We start from the raw sequence: 19,119 nt of genomic DNA on the forward strand, positions 1-19,119 counted from the left end.
TTAGGAGCAAGAAATACAACAAAGCCTCCTCCACCCTCTCGGGGGGCTCCATGGGGGAAGGAGTCGGTGCTGGGGCTGAGGCTTCCCGCCACCATGTCCCCCCACACGTTTGGGCCCAGCGGGGCCTTCCTGCCAGGACCCCCGAGGGGTGGAAGGACACTGCTCCGGGAATCTGAAAGCCAGCGCTCCAGACCCAGCTCTGTTCCGGGTTTGGTTTGGTTCCTGTGGGCAAGTCCTTCAGTTCTCTGAGCCCCCATTTTCCTATGCAGTTGGGGGTTAGTACTAGTGAGGGGTGGTCTAGCCGAGGGGTTCAGAGTGCCCTGCCTGGGCTCACGTCCTGACCGCCACCTCCTGTGTGACTCGGGCAGTGAGTGTTGGACAGGTGTTTATTGAGCATCTACTACATGTCAGACTGATGCTGGGGGTTCAGCAGCCAAGACAGTTATCCAGCCGCTCCGTCAGGTTCTCTCTAACGGGAGTTCACAGGTGGTAAACCAGGTGAGAATGAGTGTTGTGAGGACAAAGGAAGAGCAGGAAGGACAGGACGGTCAGCTCAGTGGACGGGGGCACCTGGGCCGCAGGCTCACGAGGCCTGACCACTGAGCCGCTGCATGTGGAGTGCTTCCAGCAGAGCCCGGCCCTGGGGAGCGCTCAGTGTCACTCTTGAAAATCTCTTCCAACTTAGAACCCCGTCACTCATTTGCCTGCCTGTGTGAGGAAATCCAGGCCATGTTCTCCAAGCTATGGGAGTGTGAAGGCAGGTGTTCCTGGGGGGGCAAACTGGTACCCAGCCCTCATTTACAGGATGCAGCTGGGTCTGTTCCTGGTCCCCAAGGCGAACCCTCGGGGTGCGTCATGCTGCATCGGCACAGGGGCGAGCCCGGGGGACAGACATCCCTGGGGGGTTGGCGGGGTGTGGCCATGCTCTCGGTGCAGCCAGAAAGTGACCCGGCCTCCAAGAACGGTCAAGGCTGTCTTCTTCAGAAGTACTGCTTCTGATACTAGGGATGCTGTAGACTTGCCCTCCTTGTGGGGCTTGGAGGCCATCTTATACAGCACGACCCCAGATAGAAGAGGATGGGCCTACCGGCTGATCTGCCCAGGGGACTAGCATTGACGGTCGCCTCAACCCCAGGATGCACGGAGTTCTTGCTCATCCCCGCCTGGTGGCGGGCAGCCCTGGTCCTCGCCAGGCGTAGGCAGCATGAGGCCTGCTGCTGTCCCCCAGGAGACCCCTGGCACGGGCGGTAGCTCCTGCTGCGGCAGGATGAACGAGCGGGCGTCTCTCCAGGTGGTTATCCCGCTCTGCTCTCGGGTGTGTTCAGTGTACCTCGGGGGGTGTCGGGGGGGTGACGTGTGCTGGGAGCGCTTTGCTTCCTGTCGTTGCCCCTGGCACGTCCTCCGCAGCACCGTTCCCACCCTGGCCGGCGCCCCCAGGGCTGAAGCGGAAGCCACCATCCCTCCCCCGCCTTGCTCCCTGTCTGAGTGGGACGCTGCTCAGCTCAAACAGACCCTGCCGTGGTGGCCTTGGCCTTTACCGGCCTCCCTGCCTTGTGGCTGCCCTAGACCCAGGCAGCCGGCATCCCTGCACTTCTGACACTCGCCCCCTGCCTGCCCAGAGGCGTTCGGTGGCCCTCCGTCAGGGCCAGAGCCTTAAACTCTTCAACTGCTGTGAGATGTGGTGAGAAAAGCACAGGCCTTGGGGCCAGACGAGCCTAGGTTTGGATCCCAGGTCCTGGATTCACTAGGTTTATGACCGTAACCTCTCTGAGCCTCTGTGAAAGTGGAGGCGAAGCTGCCGCCTCGCAGGGGAGCTGGGCAGTGGCCGTGTATCTCCCGCACTCAGCACAGCTCCTGCCCCATGAGAGTAAACAGCAGCTTTCCCGCCTTTTCCCTTTTTATCTTTATGGTGCCTGACACGTAATAGGGCCTGGAGGAAAAGCTGCTGAATATGTTAGTCAAAAGATGCAGTGTAAGAAGCCCCTCTGGGTTCTGCCCCTTCAGCCTAGTTCCTTCTAACAGCAGAATGGCTGCCACAGATCCAGGCCTCGTATTCACACCCCTCACCCCCCAGGGGAGTTCGCCCTGTCCAGACAGCCTGGCTGCCCCACGGTGGAGGGGACAGTGGTGGCCGGATGCGGGGAGGACCAGCTGCACTGAGACAGACCCTCCTTCCTGGGCCCGTCAGTTGCTATCCGGACACTCCATCCAGCAACAAGTTGCAAATACCCTTGAACAATGAGGAGGGCAATCCCCGTAGAACTCACAGTCGGCCCCCCACAGCCTAGGTTCCCCACATCCGTGGATTCAACCAGCCAAGACGATGTAGCACTGCAGTGTTAACTATTGAAAAGTACCATGTGTAAGCGGACCCGTGTTGTTCCAGGGTCAACGGTAATCTCCCACGAGAAAGCACACAGTCCGTCTCAACAGAAAAGCTGCACTGGGGCCCCCAAACTTAAAGCCCCATATGCTCAGCCAGTGACCCTGGCAGAATTTAAATATCTCATGTTAGCCGTTGAGTTAACCGCTGAATCCAGTGTGTTCTTGCCTTATTTGCTTCTCAGCTTCATGTTGATTTCCTTCCACAGGTAGAGGTGTGTTCGCCTCGCCTGCCGCAGGCATCTTTGCGTACAGGGGGCGTCACAGCGCCTTCCTCCCCAGTGTGTCCCGGCCTGTGTCTGGCCTGCCATGTTGTACCATCTGCTGCTTTGCCCTCAGTGGACGCCACCCTCTGGGTCCGGGGTTTGATTCTGATTGTCTTTGCAGGATGAGCCCAGGCTTCTACAAGAACGTGGTGAAGATACAGAAGCACGTCACCTTCAACCAAGTGAAAGGCATTTTCGGCTTCACTGACAGCGACTGCATCGGTAAGGAGCCCGCGGTCCCCGCCCAGCTGCCCTCGGAAAGGAGCCGAGCTCAGCAGGAGGCAGCTTGACGTGCTTGGTGCCTGCCCGGAGCTGAGCTGTCTCTGAGATGGTAGCATTTGCAGTTTGTCTCTTTAAATAGGTGGGTTTTCCCTGGAACATAAAGAGCTGGTGTGATGCATTTGGCCCCTTTTCTGGGCCATGTGGAGCTATCCCTCGGGACACCCTCTGTCCCTCTCCTTAGTCATCCGTTTTAAGGTTTAGAAGGAAGAGAAGGGTATGGATGACTTCTGTCCTCTGCCTGCTCCTGGGACCCCAGTCAGCGTGGGAGGCCTTGGTGGGGGCCCAGGGGGTGCAGGAGGGCCTGCTCTATGGCCGGAACCTGCCGTCTTTGTCTCCCTGGAACTCAGCTTCCCCACCTGCAAAAGGAAGGTCCTGACTGGAGGCCCTGGGAAGCCCACCCTGCCTGCCCTCCCTCGCTCTCCTTCCAGGCTTGTCCCCAGCGGATAGGCCCCCTTTGCCCACGTTTACGTCCCTTTCCCTGTATCTCCCTCCATGCCCCTTTCAGATGCATTGGCTTTCTCTCCTTTGAGACGCTTAGGTCCTTGAGCTGCGAATCAATCCTGAGACTAGTGGCTTTGTCTCCGGACCCCCTCCCCTTTATTTTGGGTGCACAGCCCCAGGCCTAGTAGCTGCCAACCTGGGCAGCTCCCAGGATGTGCCTGCAGGCGCTCTGTGCCGGGTGTGCCTGCTGGGAGGGAGCACATTCCAGGGCCCACCGTGAGGGGCCTGTAAGGAAGAGTGCAGAGAGAAACGCGCAGAGGCCTTACTGGGGGGCTTTTCACATAAGCAGAACCCTTTGATGTTTCGGTTGGATCCATTCCTGACAACTGGGGCATAAACCCTGTGCTTTTGAAAGGGTTTTTTAACCCTGGGAATCCCGGCATCGAGTGGACAGATGTCTCCCTGAAGGCTGCCCCAAGTGAGTAAGGAGACAGCAGGCGTAACGAGGAGCTGCACACACTTTGCTGCCGAGAGACCTGGGCTCGAACCCTGGCTCAGCCACTTACTGACTGCGCACTAGTTCCGGGAAACCACAGAGGCAGTCTGAGCCTGGTGTCCGCGTGCATAAAATGGGGACGACAGTGACATCTTCTCCATAGAGTCGTGGGGCGTAGACGAGCCCAGGGAAGGCCCTGAGCCAGAGCTGGGGATGCTCAGTGCTGTAAAGGGGGTGCTGGCGCCCATGGCAGCTGCCACGTGGACACCCAGAGGCAGAAAGGAACCCAGAAATGAGGTGTGTCTTTCTGCAGAGGGGAGAAAACAGCTGCCGGGAAAGAGCATCACAGAGACAGCATTCCAGGGCTGGAGCCACGAGGGCTATCTGGGAAATGCCTGAGCAGCGCAGAGGGGTAGACTGGCCCAGCCCCACTTATCAAGGGTCACGCCAAGATCCATGCCCTTTGACCCCAGAGTTCCGCTTCTGTAGGTCTAAGCAAATAGCAGTAGCAGCGTTAACAACAGCAGCATCCAAGATACTGAGAACAGTTTTATGTACCAAGATGTCATAATTTATAATGATTAAAGCTGAGGAACAACCCAGACGCCCAGTGGGTAGAGAATGGCTGACTCTCTAGGGTACGTGTACGGGATAGAGTGTGGGTGAATGTTACAAAGTGGAACCTGTAAAGAACAGACCAGAGGAGAATCACAACTGAAATGCAGAGTGTGAAAGGGAGAGAAAATGGGTGAAAAGAGACACAAACTGGGACTACAGGTTTTTTTTTCTTCCTTCTACTCTTGTGTAGTTTTCAGGTTTTCTTTAATGACTGTTACTTTTCCAGTGGGGAGAAAGCCGATTTTTGTTCACCCCTTTTACAGTTCCAGCAGGAAGCGGTCTCGTGTGTAAAGATGTTTTGTCCTCCCTTCCAGGGAAGATCAGTTTTCCTGCCATCCAGGCCGCTCCCTCCTTCAGCAACTCGTTCCCCCAGATCTTCCGAGACCGGACAGATGTCCAGTGCCTCATCCCATGTGCCATCGACCAGGTCAGGAGGCAGGGCCAGGGTTGTGTCATGCTGGGTGTGGCAGGCGGTTCTTTGCCCTCTTCGGTGGGAAAGGAGGGTCTAAGAGGTTTTTTCGGGGCGGAGCTGATTCTTTGAACTCCCTGGAAGTTTGGGGGTTGCTGTGAGGCCCGCTCGGGGGTTGCTCACGGGCTAGCAGCTGGCCCACTTGTCCCACTGTCCCCTCCCTCCCCACAGGACCCATACTTCAGGATGACCAGAGACGTGGCCCCCAGGATTGGCTACCCTAAGCCAGCCCTGCTGCACTCGACCTTCTTCCCCGCCCTGCAGGGGGCCCAGACCAAGATGAGCGCCAGCGACCCCAACTCCTCCATCTTCCTCACGGACACGGCCAAGCAGATCAAGACCAAGGTGAGCGCTGCCCGGGGCGCGGGCAGCCTCTGCGCAGGGCCACACCACGGGGAGACACACATGGAGGGTGCTGCTCTGTCCTTTGGCCTCCGCTGCCACGGGGGCCCTGAATTCCAGGGTCCAGGCAGCCTGTCCCCGTTTCCAGAGAACAGGGGGATTTTCTTATTTGTGTCTTTTCATGTGGGCAAGACTTTGGAATTTTTTTCATTTTTTTTCTTCTCTGATTTCCTCACCAACACTGTTCGGGAAGCAAAATCACGGCAATTTTCTTTAGTTACAGTTAAACAATAGAAAAAATGTCGTGTATTTCTGGGCATCAGCCGTATTCCAGGAGCTGGGCCAGGTGCTTTCTTTATGTTTCTCGGTTTTAATTCTCACTGGGAGATAGTGGTGTGTTCCCTTTAAAGACAAGAAGGATGAGGCCCAGAGAGGATGGCCAACTTGACCAGGTTTCCACCGGAAACCAGGAGATGCCCTCCCGGCCCACGAGCTGCCGTTACCAAGCTGGTAGGGGCTGGTTTTCTCCAGAACCTTCTCACTGAGACTCAGGACTGATGAGCCTCCTTCCACAGTCGGGTCCCGCCCAGGAGTGCTGCGCCCGGCCCGGCATGCAGCAGGAGCTCAGTAAATATTTTCCGGGTCACCAGAGAAACTGGAAATCGGAATTAGTTTGAACTTCCTTACTTTTCAGGGCCGCACTTCTGTTGCTCAGTTCTGAACTGCCAGTGTGTGTTCAGCCCCCTCACTGTTCCACAAAGCTGTTGACATTTTATTTGGAACCAAGTGCACGTTCGCGGGTTGGACGATTACAACAGGAGTGACAGAAACTGTATTTGAGGCATGTAGTGCGTCCATCGGAGTTACCGCCGGGCCCCTACCCCTTCTGGAAAGTCCCACATTCTGGTTGACAACGGGGAACCCTTAGTATCAGAACTGTCTTCCAGGAAGTGGTAGCCGCCAGCTTTCCCAGCCTCGGCAGGGCTTTCCTTTCTCTTTCACTTCTGGCGGAAAATTCCAGAGCACAGAGTGCAGAAGAGGGGAAGGGAAGCTCCTGTTCCCTCTAGCAGAGAAGTCATTTTGTTTTGTTTTTGGAAGTTGTTTTAAAGAAGTCGTTTTGGCTCTGGGACATTTTTCATTCGCTCAGGACCAGCAAAGACCCGAGGGCTGGGTGAGCAGTGAGCGGAGGGTCGGGAACCACCCAGGCTGCCAGGGTCACGAGCACCCTGAGGGGCAGGATGGGGTCAGGCCAGGCCCTTGTTGCCAATCCCCAAGCCCACCTTCAACCCCAGAAGCAGAATCTCCACGCCAGCCGGGAAAGGGGGCATCCGCTCCAGGCCCCTCCCACGAATAACAACAGTAGAGTGCTGGGGACACGGCGGCTTGGCTGCGTGACCACCTGCCGTGTGCTCACCTGTGCGAGCTCACTGAGTCCTGACAACCACCCCGGGGGCTGCGTCCATTTCGTAAGCAAGGAAATAGGGCTCAGAGGGGTCCGGCAGCTTCCCTGCGTTCACACAGCTGGGAAGCAGTGGGGCAGGGCCATAACCCGGGTCCTGCACGGCTTGGGCCCTCCGGTGGCCTGGAGGCAGGAGCCCTGGGTTGTCTGGGCCCCGCCACTTACCTGCCATTGGTGAGTGACGATGGCTGTCCAGGTGTCACTGTCAAGTGGGAGCAGCTGTACAAAACTGCAGACTAGGGGCAAGGCTTCCATGAGATCACATATAAAAGTGGTTGCAAACTGTAGAGTGCCACCCAAATTTAAGATTTCAGTTCCAACGTGGATCGTTGGACCGCTCCTTTGTCACGCGGGCCAAAACACGCCTCCCGCCTCCCTGGGACGTCACGCCCGGGGACAGGTCGGAGCTTCCGCTGTCCCTCAGAGCCGCTGGCACTCCCACCAGAAAGTCCAGCTTTCTCTGGCCTCACTCGTGGCCGCCAGCCTCTGCGCCTGATGTTAGTCTGCGATTCTGGATGATCCGGTTAGGAATCTGCTCCGGAGTCCTGCTGGGAGGCTTACCAAACGTCTCCACTGAGACTGTTGACGCACCCTTTTCTGGAGGAAAATGAGGGTGACGTTTGTACGTGATAGGTTTCTCAGATAGTCATTGAAAGAACATTGAAGGAACTTTGTCTCCCCTTTTTGGCTTTTCTTCTCTTACCTCTTGACCCTGATTTCTCTAAGATTATCTTCAATCCTACAAACCATTTTGTTAGTTTCTGAGTCTTTCTTTCTTCAGCTTCTAGAAGTGCCTGTCTTCAGGTGGGGCACCGCCTGCGGGCCTGTCCACCTCGGCGCTCCGCACGGGTTCTGCTCTCCCGGGAGCCCTGTCCTGTGCCTCGCGTCCTCCCGTCCATGGTGGGGGGCAGGGGGGCGCTCTGCTCTCCTGTCCTCCGCCAATAGCACGCCCTCCCAGGCAGCAGCCGCCCTTCCCTGCTCGTCCCTTTTACTCTGAAGATGGCTCATATCTGTCCTCTTACTGAACCCGAGGACACTTTAGGACATTTTCCCCAAATTTCAGCACAGGTGGTGCTTTGGCTTTCCCGATTCTATTCTGTGTCTCTGGGGAGTGGGGGGGGGGGGTCAGAGCTCATCCGCCCTCCAGTCCCCCCTTCTCTTCAGTGAGCCCCGCGGCGGCCCGTCCCGGGCTCGGTGGGAAGGAGCAGTCTGAGGGCTCCTCCCACTGCTTGGGCCGGCTTCCACGCGCAGGGCGGCGGCCCGACGAGCATCTGTGTGTCCTCTCGCTGGCGCAGGTCAACAAGCACGCGTTCTCCGGAGGCAGAGACACCATTGAGGAGCACCGGCAGTTTGGGGGCAACTGCGACGTGGACGTGTCCTTCATGTACCTGACCTTCTTCCTGGAGGACGACGACCGGCTGGAGCAGATCAGGAAGGTGAGGCGGGGGCCCAGTGGCCACACGGGGCCTGGAAGGCCTGGCAGCCACGCTGGGGGCGGCCAGCGTCCCCGGTGCCTGAGGGGCAGGCGCTCAGCTGAGACCACATTAGAGTTGAGTAGCTCGGTTGTGTTCTGACCACGTGCCCAGAGACCTCACGAACAGATAGTTCCCAGAGGAGAAGATACAGACTGCTCGTGAGCAGGCACACGGAAAGGTTTAACCCTACCAGTCATCGAGAAGTAGAAGTTAAACCAAGACGCCTTCAGCGTTGAAACGATTCCACTACCGATTTAGCGGGTTTGTGCCATATTTGCACTGATTGTAATCCAGACGCTTTGGGGCTCACCGGGGTAAGTCGAGTGTTCCCAGCGTGCCTCTCAGCGAGCCAAAGAGCCCGAAGAATGTTCATAGCCCCTGCTTCAGGTTTTCCAATTCTTGGCATCTTTTCCAAGAAACTAATCCTGAATAAGAAAGAGCTCTCTATGCAAAGATGTTAAAAATGATAGTAGCAAAAAGTTCAGAAGAGACTCTGTACAACAGAGGAAACCTTAACTGAGAATAGTCAGGAGGGATTATTACGCAGGTGTGAGGTTTATGGTCACACAGGAGAATACGCCAGTGATAGTGATAAAAGGACACCAAATTGGACGTGCAGTGAGATCCACTATGTTTAAATACAGTGCACCAGAAAAAAATCTAAAAGAAAACATGCCAGGATATTAGCAGTGGCCCTTAGCCTCTGGGCACTGGCTTTGCAGGGGATTTTTTTCTTTACTTTGCCGCTGCTTTGTGGTTTGGGTACCTTATTAAGTTTGTTCAGTAAGTACATGTTACCATCACAATCAGAAAATGAAAAAAGATTCGGCAGAGATTTTAGAGAAGCCAGTAAGGCTGAAGGGAGCAGTCATGGGTTCAGGGCTTGGAGCCCCCTGACCCCGCAGGAGGGTGGGTGAGGTGGGGTGGCCGGCCCCGTTGTTCCCCTCGCTGTGCCAGCGTGAGTCACGGCTGCTCACCAGGGCCCAGAGTCATTTTAAGAAAGGCATGGTTAAAGGTTCTCGTTTTTCTATGCCACCCGTGTGCCAGGCTCTGCATGGGTGGTGCCCGGGGAAGGGAGGTACCCAGGGCGTGCGCAGCCGTTTCTCACATGGCCTGTCTCCTCCCGGGCAGGATTATACCAGCGGGGCCATGCTCACCGGCGAGCTCAAGAAGGAGCTCATAGAAGTTCTGCAGCCCTTGATCGCCGAGCACCAGGCCCGGCGCAAGGAGGTCACAGACGAGATAGTGAAAGAGTTCATGACTCCCCGGAAGCTGTCCTACGACTTTGAGTAACGCTCACTTTCTATACACTTACTAAGAGATGTAATTTTCCAAGAATCCCAGCCCAGTCGAATCACCACTTCCCTTAGGCTGTGTCACACGGTAATTACTGGCCTGGTGTCTATAAGCCCTCTGTGTGTATCAATGCTGTTTCTTCTGCTGAATGTCATTCCCTGTCTCCTGTGAGCATAACCCTGTGGGGTGATTGGGTGCCGGGTAATACTGAGTGGTCACACAGACAAGTCCAGCTGGAGTCTCTCCCACAAAGCAGCCCCAAGGATGTGCAGCCTTGGGCTGGATGTCCACTGGCCAGCCTGTTCTGGTCCACAGGACAGCTCCTGTTTGAAAGCATCCTACATCCAAACATACTCTTAAACGTGCTCTATCAAAGAGTATGTAGTCTATGTATGCATACCTGGAATCAAGATGTTATTATCATAAAACCGAAAAGAAGTGCTTCGAAAAGTTGATGTGGGGAAGCTTAATGGGCACAAGAGGCATTTCAGCACATGCCCCCTCAAAATTAAAAAAGAAGTGCTGGCCAAAAGCTTTGCTAAACGTTTAACCAAGAGATCTCTCAGCTTGAAAGCTGCCTTAAACGTTTCTGAATATTGGCCAGAGTGGGCCAGTTTTTACTAAATTGAGTCTTTTGTGGGTGAAACTTCCCAGTTTATGTACTAAACTCCAGACCATGCATGTACTGTACTCCAGAAATCATGCTGTTTTCCCTGAATGTACTAATATTTTGTTTGCACCAAGTAATCCTAGACACTCCATCCTGAGAACTGATGGCTGCTTTACTCTGATTGTGCCAGACGCTGAGGGCAGTCTGTTGCCTTTGCAGGTGCTTTTGTTTTGACACTTGACTGGCGTGGAAGTCTGTCTGCACAGAGCAGTGCCCTGCCTGTGCCCCAGACGGGTGGGCACAGCTAGGCAGCGTGCAGCAGCCCTCGAGGCCCTCGGCTGTGTGTCCATGGGAGGCCCGTTTAACCGAGCGCCCTGTGTAGTTTCGGAAAAGCAACAGCCCGTCTCGGGGAAGCCCCGGGTCCAAGAGCCTGCCCTTGCTGGAGGTGCAGGGTCCACTCCTGGGTGCCCCACTCTGGTCTCACTCGTGACACATAAACTTCCTTTGGTCCCGCCTGTGTCACTGTGCTCCGTCTGGGCTTTGCGGGGTGAGCAGGGGCCTTGCTCCAGCACGGGGCCGTGCCGCGCCTGACCCTCCGCGGATGCCCTTGCTCCTGCACGGGTCATACCGGGATGCATGTGGGACGGAAGCACAGTCCCGGGAGCCCCACGGTGTGGCGGTGCAGGCTTCGGGAATCGGCTGGAAGCGGCCCCTTCCTGGCGCTCAGCGGTCTCCCCGTGCTGGCTTCCACCCTCCCTGGAGGTTCCTAGCAGCTGCTGGAGAATGCAAGCAGATGTCCTCGTTTCGCGGACAGCACAGGGGCGTCAGAGCGGCGCCGTGTAGCGACAGGGCCCAGGCCAGGGGCCCAGCCGGAATGGAACCCTGGGCTCGCTCTGCCCGCCCACCCTGTACTGCAGGTGGGCAAACTGAGGCTCAGGAGAGGAATGTGACTTGTCCGAGGCCACACAGTGAGTTGTGACCGAACGGGCCCGTCCTGTCTCGTGTGCCGTCTCCCCGCACAGGCTGTTTTACACGTGACGGCCCTGAGGTTTCCACCTGGGTGGCTGGGTGCCATGTGCGGCACGAGCTCATCCCGTCTCCTGTCCTGGCCTCAGCTCCCGCGGGACCGGATGTGGCCCGTGGAGGTGAGCCCAGAGGATGGCGAGGCTGTGTGGCCTGGGCAGCGGAGACAACCTCTCTCTGCTCCATTGTGTCCACGTCACAGGAGGGACCACAGCAAAGTCCCCGGGGTGGCAGAGCCACCCCTTCACCCAGCCGGAGCCTCCAGAAGGAGTGGGCGTCATCCTGGGACCACAGAAGGGCAGGGCTGAGGCCCCACACAGGCCAGTGACTTCGGGCGGGACCCTCCCCTTCCCCGTAAAACAAGAGCACTGACACCTCATGTTTGGGTCAGCCGGGCCCTGGGCCAGAGGTCAGGTGACTTGCCCAAGGTCACTGCTGGTAAGGGCCACAGACCCTCCCACCCGCCACATCTTGCTACAAACCAGTAGATTCTTAAAGTTCCCCGAGAGATGCCCTGGATTAGGGTGGGCAGGTGTGCGGGCCGGCGGTGTTTGGGGGCTGAGGCGGGAGGTCGGTCCCCAGCCCCCGTGACTGTTACTATCCACCCCTCAGACCTTGCTCCGCCTCTGTCCCCGGTCTGGGGGAGCCAGTGGGGCTGCATCTGAGGGACAGTGAGGAGCCTGCTGACGGTGGTGGAGAGCTGGGCCAGGCCCTACGCGGACCGCAGCAGATGCGGCTCGGAGGCCCTGTGGTCCCCAGTCAGCACAGGCTCTGGGATCCCTTGGGTGACCACCCTTTATCTCCCATCTGAAACTTCAGGTGCAGCCTGGACTTGGTTAGGGTGGCCCCATTTAGTAGGAGAACCCAGCTCTGGCCCACTGACTCTGGGCCCAGCCCTTCTCTTCCCCATCCCTTCACGTCCGCCCTCCGAAGGGCCTTGCTTCCCAGAGGCTGTAGCCAGAGCAAGGCCAGAGCGAGGCCCGGGCCTTCCTGCAGAGCCACTTCCCCAGCACAGCAGAGCCGGTGCTCAGTGACCGCCGGTCCCCACCCTCCCCATGAGGAAGGAGTAACTCTCCTTCCAGGGCCGAAGCGAGTGGGCACACTAGTGGTCTTCTTGCCAAAAGTGGACACAGGGTTTGACGAATATTGAAACCTTTTGTTAGGAGACGCCCTTCTCCCAGCACCTGGCCAAAGCATCTCAGCATCTTTAGCTGCAAGCCCAATGAACTTCCAGGAATCCAGTGCGGGACTTCGTTCACTCACTCCTGCATTCATGCATTCCACACTCCCTGAGCACCTGCTGCGTGCCAGGCCCTGACCTGGAAATAGTCCACATCAGGCACGTGCAGCCTGTGCGCGGCTTATCGTCTCGGGGCGGGGCGGGGGGTGGGGGGCAGGAGGTGGATAAGTGACCAGACGACGAACCAGGCCCCATGGAGCAGAGCAGGAGACACCTAAAAGCAGCTGAGTTTCCTGGGGGAAGTGACGCCTGGGATTAGTGATGCCTGGAGTTAGCCAGGCAGAGAGGAGGGAAGGGCATCCCTGGCAGAGAGCGCAGGGTGTAAGCAAATGCTTGGGTCCGTACGACAGGAGAGGCCGGAGGAGAGGGTCCACCCACGTGTTCTGGGAACAGGAAAGAGTTTTGTTCAGCCGGAACACTGGAGGTGGACCAGTGAACACTGGACTTCAGTCCAAAGTCACGGTCAAGGCTAGTGTCTGAGTGCGTGTCGAGGCAGGTGTTTCTGGCTTTACCAGAGGGCTGCTGTGGTGGGCACCCGGAAGGTTCGTGCTGGACCGTCACTGGAAGCCACGTGGTGCCAGAGAGAGGGCTGGGGCCTCAGAAGTGCTGGTGTGAGACCCCCATTCTCCCTGCTGGGTGGCCTTGGGTAGGCCCGGTCCTCTCTGAGCCATCGTGATAACCTATGTACGGACCCAGCGGTGTTGAGGATACACGGAGCCTCCCTCCTCCAGGCCCCGTGGAAAGGCAGCTCACATCCTGGTGTCTGGAACGGGCTGGAGATCAGTTTCACTCAGAAAGGGGGTGGGTTTGGGATGGGGGGTTGGTGAGGAGAGCAGGCATCATGCTGAACGCCAAACGGCCCCCTGGGGCAGGTTCAGCACACAGGCGTGGTCCCCGGCCCCAAAGGCCGAGGGGGCGGGGCCTCAGCGTGCTGGCGGTGCAGTGGGAGCCCTGGTCACACAGGTTTGGAGGGCTTGGCCTCTGAGGACAAGCTGCAGGTGGGGGCCCCGTCCCCAGCCCCACAGACCACGGAGCAGCACCACTGAACCGCCCGAGAAGCGTTTTATTGGCAACAGCTGGCGGCTGAGCCTCGGGTCCGCAGGCGGGGCGGGGGTGGGTGAGCGGACCGGGCGGCTCCTCCCTGAGCAGCCCGGCGTGGGGACCGAGCGCGCCGGGAGCCAGGCAGCTGCCCCTGGGTTCCGTGTGGTGGGGAGACCAGTTGGCTGCGTCTGAGGACCAGGAATGAAGAGCACGGTGCACAGCAGGGAGAGCTGCGTGGGGAGAGAAGGATGGGGAGCCGAGGGGACGCAGGGGCGCTCTGCAGACGGGGGGCGGTGGGGAGAGGTGGGAGGGGAGCCGGGCTGAGCCACTGGCCAAATGCACAGACGGCTCCAGGCGACCACATCCCCATCCCAGAGGCCCGCTTCTCCCTGGCTCCTGTGACCCTCAGGCCAGCCCTGGGCCCCTTGACCTCCTTGTGGTCAGTCGCTGGGCGGGAGGCCCCAGCTGTCCTGGGCGATGGCCCCCTGGGGCCCAGACCCCGACACTCCCCTCCGCCTCCTTCAGCTCCTGCGGCCTCTGGAAGCTGCTGGCAGGTTGGCCCCTGGGGATGGGCACCAGCTAGGAGAGCAGGCCCCGCATGAGCCTCAGCACGGCCTCGTAGGTGACAAAGACCACCATGTTGACGGGGAAGGCACGACAGCAGTTGAGCGACAGCCCCTTGAAGAGCACCCTCGGCCCCTCCTCCCGAACGCTGGTCACCACGCAGTGCAGGAGGCCCCGGTAGCGGCGCTGGCCCTGCCCATCCGCCTGCAGGCGCGACTTGATCACGTCCATGGGGGTGGCCACGGCCCAGGCCAGCACCCCTGCACAGCCACCGGCCACCAGCACGCCCAAGACATCTGCGGGGAGGGTCCCACGGGCACGTTGGTTGGAAGGCGCACTGGGGCCCCCGAGGAGAGCTGGTGGGCACCCAGGGCGGGGCCTGGCCATGAGGGAGCCCTGGGCTCTCGCCACAGACATGACTGTCCAGGTCCACCCAGAGCAAGCCTGTCCTGACTCTCATGTTGAGGGCAACGAGCTTCCCCCCTGGGAGGCACTGGGTGCCAGTGTGACCTCAGCCCGTCTCCTCCCCCCACGTCAACTCCCACCAGGCTGAGCCTCACCAACACCGCCACCCCAGGCCCCGGCCCCCGCTCACCTGGCCGGCTGCGGCCAGCGGGAGTCAGCTGCTCACAGAGGATGGCGTACGAGAGGAAGTAGGTGGCAAAGGAGTGACCGTCGCGGAAGAGCAGGGCCGAGCTGCCCTTGTAGAGGCCGCGCAGCCCCTCCTCCCGGGCCACCGAGGCCAGGCAGTGCAGCGGCCCGCGGTACTTGGGCCCTGGCGCCCGACCCACAGGGGGTGCGGGGCACGTGGGGGGCGCAGCCGAGGGCCCCGAGGCCGAGGGCCGCCGCTGCTGCGTCTGCGTCTGCGTCTGCAGGCGGACCTTGGCCACCTCGGTGGGCGAGGTCAGGAACACCTGGAACGGGTGGGGCCGACAGGGGTGAGGAGGCAGCGCTGCCCGCACTCCCTGCCCCTGGCCTCCCTCTGCCACTGTGGCCCGTGGTGACCGCCAGGGAGCCTGGGCCCCAAGAAGCTCCAGGCTGGCCCACGGGCCATGGTGGAGCGGGGTTCAAAGCCAGCTGCGCCCACCCAGCCGGAGCCAGGGCTTCCTTTAGCTACACTCTCTGCTGGCAGAGCGGCCTGACACACGGTAGGTGTCGAGTAAATGTGACTCCAGTTCACGAAAGTGCTTAATCACATCATTAATCTGTTAATGACATATTAATGTATTATTTAATTAATGTAAGTATTTAGTGTAAGAATAATGTAACACTTAATGTAAGCATTGATAACGTTAATAGATAACACAGGATAATTTTACTAATAACACTGGCTGCACGTCGTGGTCGCTCATACCTGTCAGACCCCACGCTGGGGGCTTCACACGCGTGGCCTCACCACGCCTCTTACAGATGAAGAGACAGAAGCTCAGAGAGGCTCCCTAGCCTGCCCTCAGTTACCGAGTCAGCTGTGTCCTCAGCCACAGTCCCCCAGGCTCCATCCAGCCTCTCCCCACCCCTGCGGTCCCGGGACCCCGTCACCCCGCCTCACTCACGCGGACAAGGCCGGAGGCGAATCCCGAGAGCGTGATGTCGGTCTTGGCGGGCTTAGCGTCGGCGCTGCCATACCGGAACCGGCAGATGTGCGTGAGGCAGTGGCGATAGGTGCCGAAAGACACGGACGAGACCAGGGACACAGTGCACACGGGCAGCGAGAGGCCCCTGTAGAAGCCCCACACCTGGCGGCAGGTGGAGGGGACCTGAGGGCTTGAGTCAGGCCAGAGGCCCAGCTGGGAGGAGTGGCTGCCCGAGGGGGTCCTGAGCCCCCGCCCCGCCCTCCCTCAGGCAAGTCACGTAGGCTGCCTCGGGCCTCAGTTTCCTCGGCTGTAAAATGGGGATTGTAACCCCCGACTCGTGAGGTTGTGCTGAGGGATTGAAGGGCCGGGGGCCAGGCCTGACCTAGGGCAGCTGTTTGATGACGATGATGTTGAACTAGCAGCTTGGTCGTTGCTGTTTCTCTTTTGCTCACCCCTGGTCGGCACTGATTCCCAAGTTCACTTTAGTAAGTGTCCCTGAGACCCTCCTCTGGACGGGGCTCCCAGCTGGACCCTGGGACCCCTGATGACTCCACCCAGCGTTCTTTCAAGGGGTGCCCAGGCTGGAGGGGACAGAAGTGCAAACAGGTTCCTCCCCAGACCTTCCAAGTCCCCAGATGTCCCCTCTAGACCCTCTTCTGGAGGCAGGACCTCATTCTGAGCACCTCCTGTGTGCCAGACACCCCGGCTCTTGTTCTCAGAGGAATCCAGGAGGTTGGTACAGCTTTTCCCATTTGGAAGGTGAGAGAACAGGCTCAGAGAGAAGCTCAGTATTGCCAGGCTGGTTGGTGAGTGGCAGCCCTGGCGTCCGAGGCCCCAACATCCCGCTGCCCGTGACCCTCTCCCCGGGCCTACCCGCTCTCGGCGATACGTGTCCCGGATGCAGTGCCAGATGCCTGTGTACTTGGGCTCTGTCTGGATCCTGACCTGTGGGAGAAGTGGGCTTCAGGAAGGGGTGGCTCCAGGCCAGGGGCAAGGTCGGCAGGCCCTGGGGGAGGGAGAGCCAACACCTGATTGTCGCAGCCTTGCTGACTGTGGGCAGAGCAGGACAGTGAGCCCCTTCCAAGATGAGAAATTTGAGGCACGGAGGGAGAAAGGGGCACTACAGTCCCGAGGACCATGGGGCGACTGGCTCTGAATAGCAGGCTAGAAGGTCTTCTGGCCATGAATGGGGGGCTGAGGCCCAGGCAGGGGCCTGGTGATGGCCGCACCTTCACCGTGTCCAGGGGGTAGCCCACAGCAACACCGCAGATGCCTGGAAGGAAACCAGAGGAACCGGTGAGAAGAGCAGGAGCCTGAGCCGTCTCGGGGAGAGGCGGAGGGTGGGCCCTGATGGTGCTCCCGCTGAGAAAGAGCACGCCTGGCTCTTCTCTTCCACACCGTGTCTCATAGTGAGGGAGAGTGACCCCCGTTTTACAGATGAGGAAACTGAGGCTCAGAGAGGTAAAGTGACGTCTGCCAGGCTGCTAGTGGTTTCTCCTTCCCGAGTCTTAGCCCACTGGATCCTCATTCTGAAAGCCAAGGACACTCCTTGGCCTCCCCTCTGGCGTCATGTTTTGGGAGACTTGGTCCAAAATTTGCTGGGCCCTGTCTCCAAGCCAGGCCGAGCTCGCCCTCAAGCCTCAGTCTGTGAAGGGTTTGTCTGCAAGCCAGGAGGCAGCTGCACCTCACAGCTCTGGGGGTGATGGCGGGGAGACACAGCCCAAGCAGAGGCTAGGGGCTGGGAAAGCCCGGGTCACCCCAGGCCTCCGTGAGGGACAGCCTGGAAGCACAAGTTTGCATGGGACAGAGTAGGACTCAAGGCTTCCTGGACCAGGGCCCCTCTGCCTCCTGCAAAGAGGGCCAGGTGCCACCCGCCTGTCTCTTTCTCCTTTCCTGACACCAGGGTCTCAACGTCCAAGCCCCCAGCACTGCCGTGAGAAAGACAGAGAGCGAGTGGGCAGGTCCCTGGGATTTCATCCCTGGGGGGGTGGGGGGGGGGCATTTGAGGACAATAAGGCATGTGGGGGCTGTGCCCTATTTACTGTGTATCCCAGGACTCGTTAAATATGCATGAATGAAAGAATAAAGTGAATGAATGAATGAGTGAAGGAACAAAGAGAGTGAAGCAAAAGACTGACTGACTGACTTGCATAGAGTTACCCCTCCTTGACCCTTACATATACCTCACCGAACTCCTACTTATCCATCAAAGCCCTGCCATAGCATCACCTCCTCTCAGGAGCCCTCCCTGACCCCTATACTCTGGGGCTGCCTCTGTGCCAGAAAACACGTTAGTCACAGCCCCTGTCATATGGCTTTGCTGCTGTCCCACCGCCTGCCATCTCTGACTCCAGAACTAGAGTTTCTCAAGGAAAAGGCCCAGGTCTGATCCCCGTGACACTGAGCCAGGCACAGAGCAGGAGCCCTTGCCACCCAGGCCTTCCCTGGGCTCTGGAGAAAAGATGCAGGACTCGGGAGCCCTTCCTGCCGTGTGATCTTGGGCAAGTCAAGCCCCTTCTCTGAGCCTCCTCCTCAGGGGCCTAATGTCCAGGGAAGCAGCTGGCCTCAGGCCCGGCCCACAGTGGGACCTCAGGAAACCCACTGATGAGGCCAGAGCCCTGGTCCTTCCTGGCTCGGCACTGCCCTCCCCTCCTGAAGAGAACCCCACACCATTCCCAGCAGTACTGACGGGCAGCCGCTGCTGTTTCACAAGAGGGGCAAGGCCTAGGGTGCCTCACCCAAAATAGCCTGTGTGCGTGATCGATGCTGGGAGGGGCCCGTCCCCGGTGGGCCGGCTCTCTCTGGGTCGGGCTTTCACAATAGCCCTTTCCCCAAAAGTGAAAACAGCCTGGGGGGTCAGCAAGGCCGGGATTGGCCGTGTGTGTGCACACAGCCAGCGGAGGGGCGTGCCGGGCTCGGCTGGGACCCTCCCTTTCCGCGCCCACCCTTGCAGTCAGTGTGGCAGGACCCAGGCCCCGTCTGTCCTCACTCTCCACCCTCTCCTGGAGCCCCCCCTCCCCTCCCATGACTCGGCCACCCCGCTCCATGCTTACAGCTCCCAGGCTCCCCCTGGCCAGGCAGAGATCACCCTCTGCTCCCACCCAGCAGCCCCTCGGCCTCCCAGGCTGAGCCCCCCAGGTCAGTGCAGACTCCCCCCACCCCCGGCCCCCCCAAATCTCCTCCTGGGCCCTGTGTCGCCTGGCCCGAGCCTCCGGGAAAACTGCTCTCTCCTCCCAGCACCTGTGGCCCACACCAGGTGCCGGCCACTTCCGGGGGGGCTTCAAACCCCACTGCTGCCCGGGCAGAGCACCCCGTCCAGCCCCTCCTGCTGGCCCCAGGAGCAGCGGTCGCCCCCGAGACCCCTCTGTCCCCACTGTTACCTCCGATGGCTCCAGCAGCAAACTCCATGGACGGCGTGGCTGGTGGGGAAGGCCCTGGGGTCAGCGTGCCTGAGAGAGGTCCGGTGCCACCACCAGGGTGGCCTCAACAGCTCCCGCTGGCTCCTCTTAGACCTTAAATACCTGCGGTGTGGGGCGGAGCC

General features: G+C 59.3%; 2 protein-coding genes across 6 annotated transcripts in view; one reads left to right on the forward strand and one right to left on the reverse strand.

Moving 5' to 3' along the window:
- WARS1 (tryptophanyl-tRNA synthetase 1) overlaps positions 1–10,651 on the forward strand; it is a 37,179-nt gene extending 26,528 nt beyond the window's left edge. For both annotated transcript variants that reach the window (XM_082385857.1, XM_082385856.1), the window contains exons 7-11: positions 2,770–2,870; positions 4,800–4,912; positions 5,126–5,299; positions 8,051–8,191; positions 9,362–10,651. In XM_082385857.1, the coding sequence (XP_082241983.1) occupies positions 2,770–2,870; positions 4,800–4,912; positions 5,126–5,299; positions 8,051–8,191; positions 9,362–9,523 (691 nt within the window). In that variant the 3' untranslated portion in view covers positions 9,524–10,651. The remainder of the gene's footprint in view (positions 1–2,769; positions 2,871–4,799; positions 4,913–5,125; positions 5,300–8,050; positions 8,192–9,361) is intronic.
- Positions 10,652–13,442: 2,791 nt separating this feature from the next.
- On the reverse strand, positions 13,443–19,099 carry SLC25A47 (solute carrier family 25 member 47). 4 transcript variants are annotated; one of them, XM_082385864.1, is made up of 6 exons: positions 18,959–19,099; positions 16,808–16,851; positions 16,452–16,523; positions 15,558–15,740; positions 14,600–14,918; positions 13,443–14,300 (listed from the first exon to the last, which is right to left on the reverse strand). In XM_082385864.1, exons 1-6 carry the CDS (start codon positions 18,984–18,986, stop codon positions 14,020–14,022), a joined length of 927 nt encoding a protein of 308 aa, XP_082241990.1. In that variant the 5' UTR covers positions 18,987–19,099; the 3' UTR covers positions 13,443–14,019. The 4 variants fall into 4 exon arrangements, with proteins under 4 accessions (XP_082241990.1, XP_082241989.1, XP_082241987.1 ...); XM_082385863.1 differs by having other exon boundaries at positions 15,558–15,761; XM_082385861.1 differs by lacking the exons at positions 16,808–16,851; positions 18,959–19,099 and adding an exon at positions 16,607–16,794 and having other exon boundaries at positions 15,558–15,761.
- Positions 19,100–19,119: the final 20 nt, after the last annotated feature.

This window comes from Balaenoptera borealis (genome assembly GCF_965194805.1).
Source record: "Balaenoptera borealis genome assembly, chromosome: 3".
Lineage (NCBI taxonomy): Eukaryota > Metazoa > Chordata > Mammalia > Artiodactyla > Balaenopteridae > Balaenoptera > Balaenoptera borealis.

Coding starts and splice junctions, on each gene's coding strand:
- SLC25A47 (XM_082385861.1), bottom strand. CDS start 16,762: ATGGCCAGAAGACCTTCTAGCCTGCTATTCAGAGCCAGTCGCCCCATG. Junction 16,524..16,606: donor AGCAAGGCTGCGACAATCAG/GTGTTGGCTCTC, acceptor CTTCTCCCACAG/GTCAGGATCCAGACAGAGCC. Junction 14,919..15,557: donor TCGCCTCCGGCCTTGTCCGC/GTGAGTGAGGCG, acceptor CACCCGTTCCAG/GTGTTCCTGACCTCGCCCAC.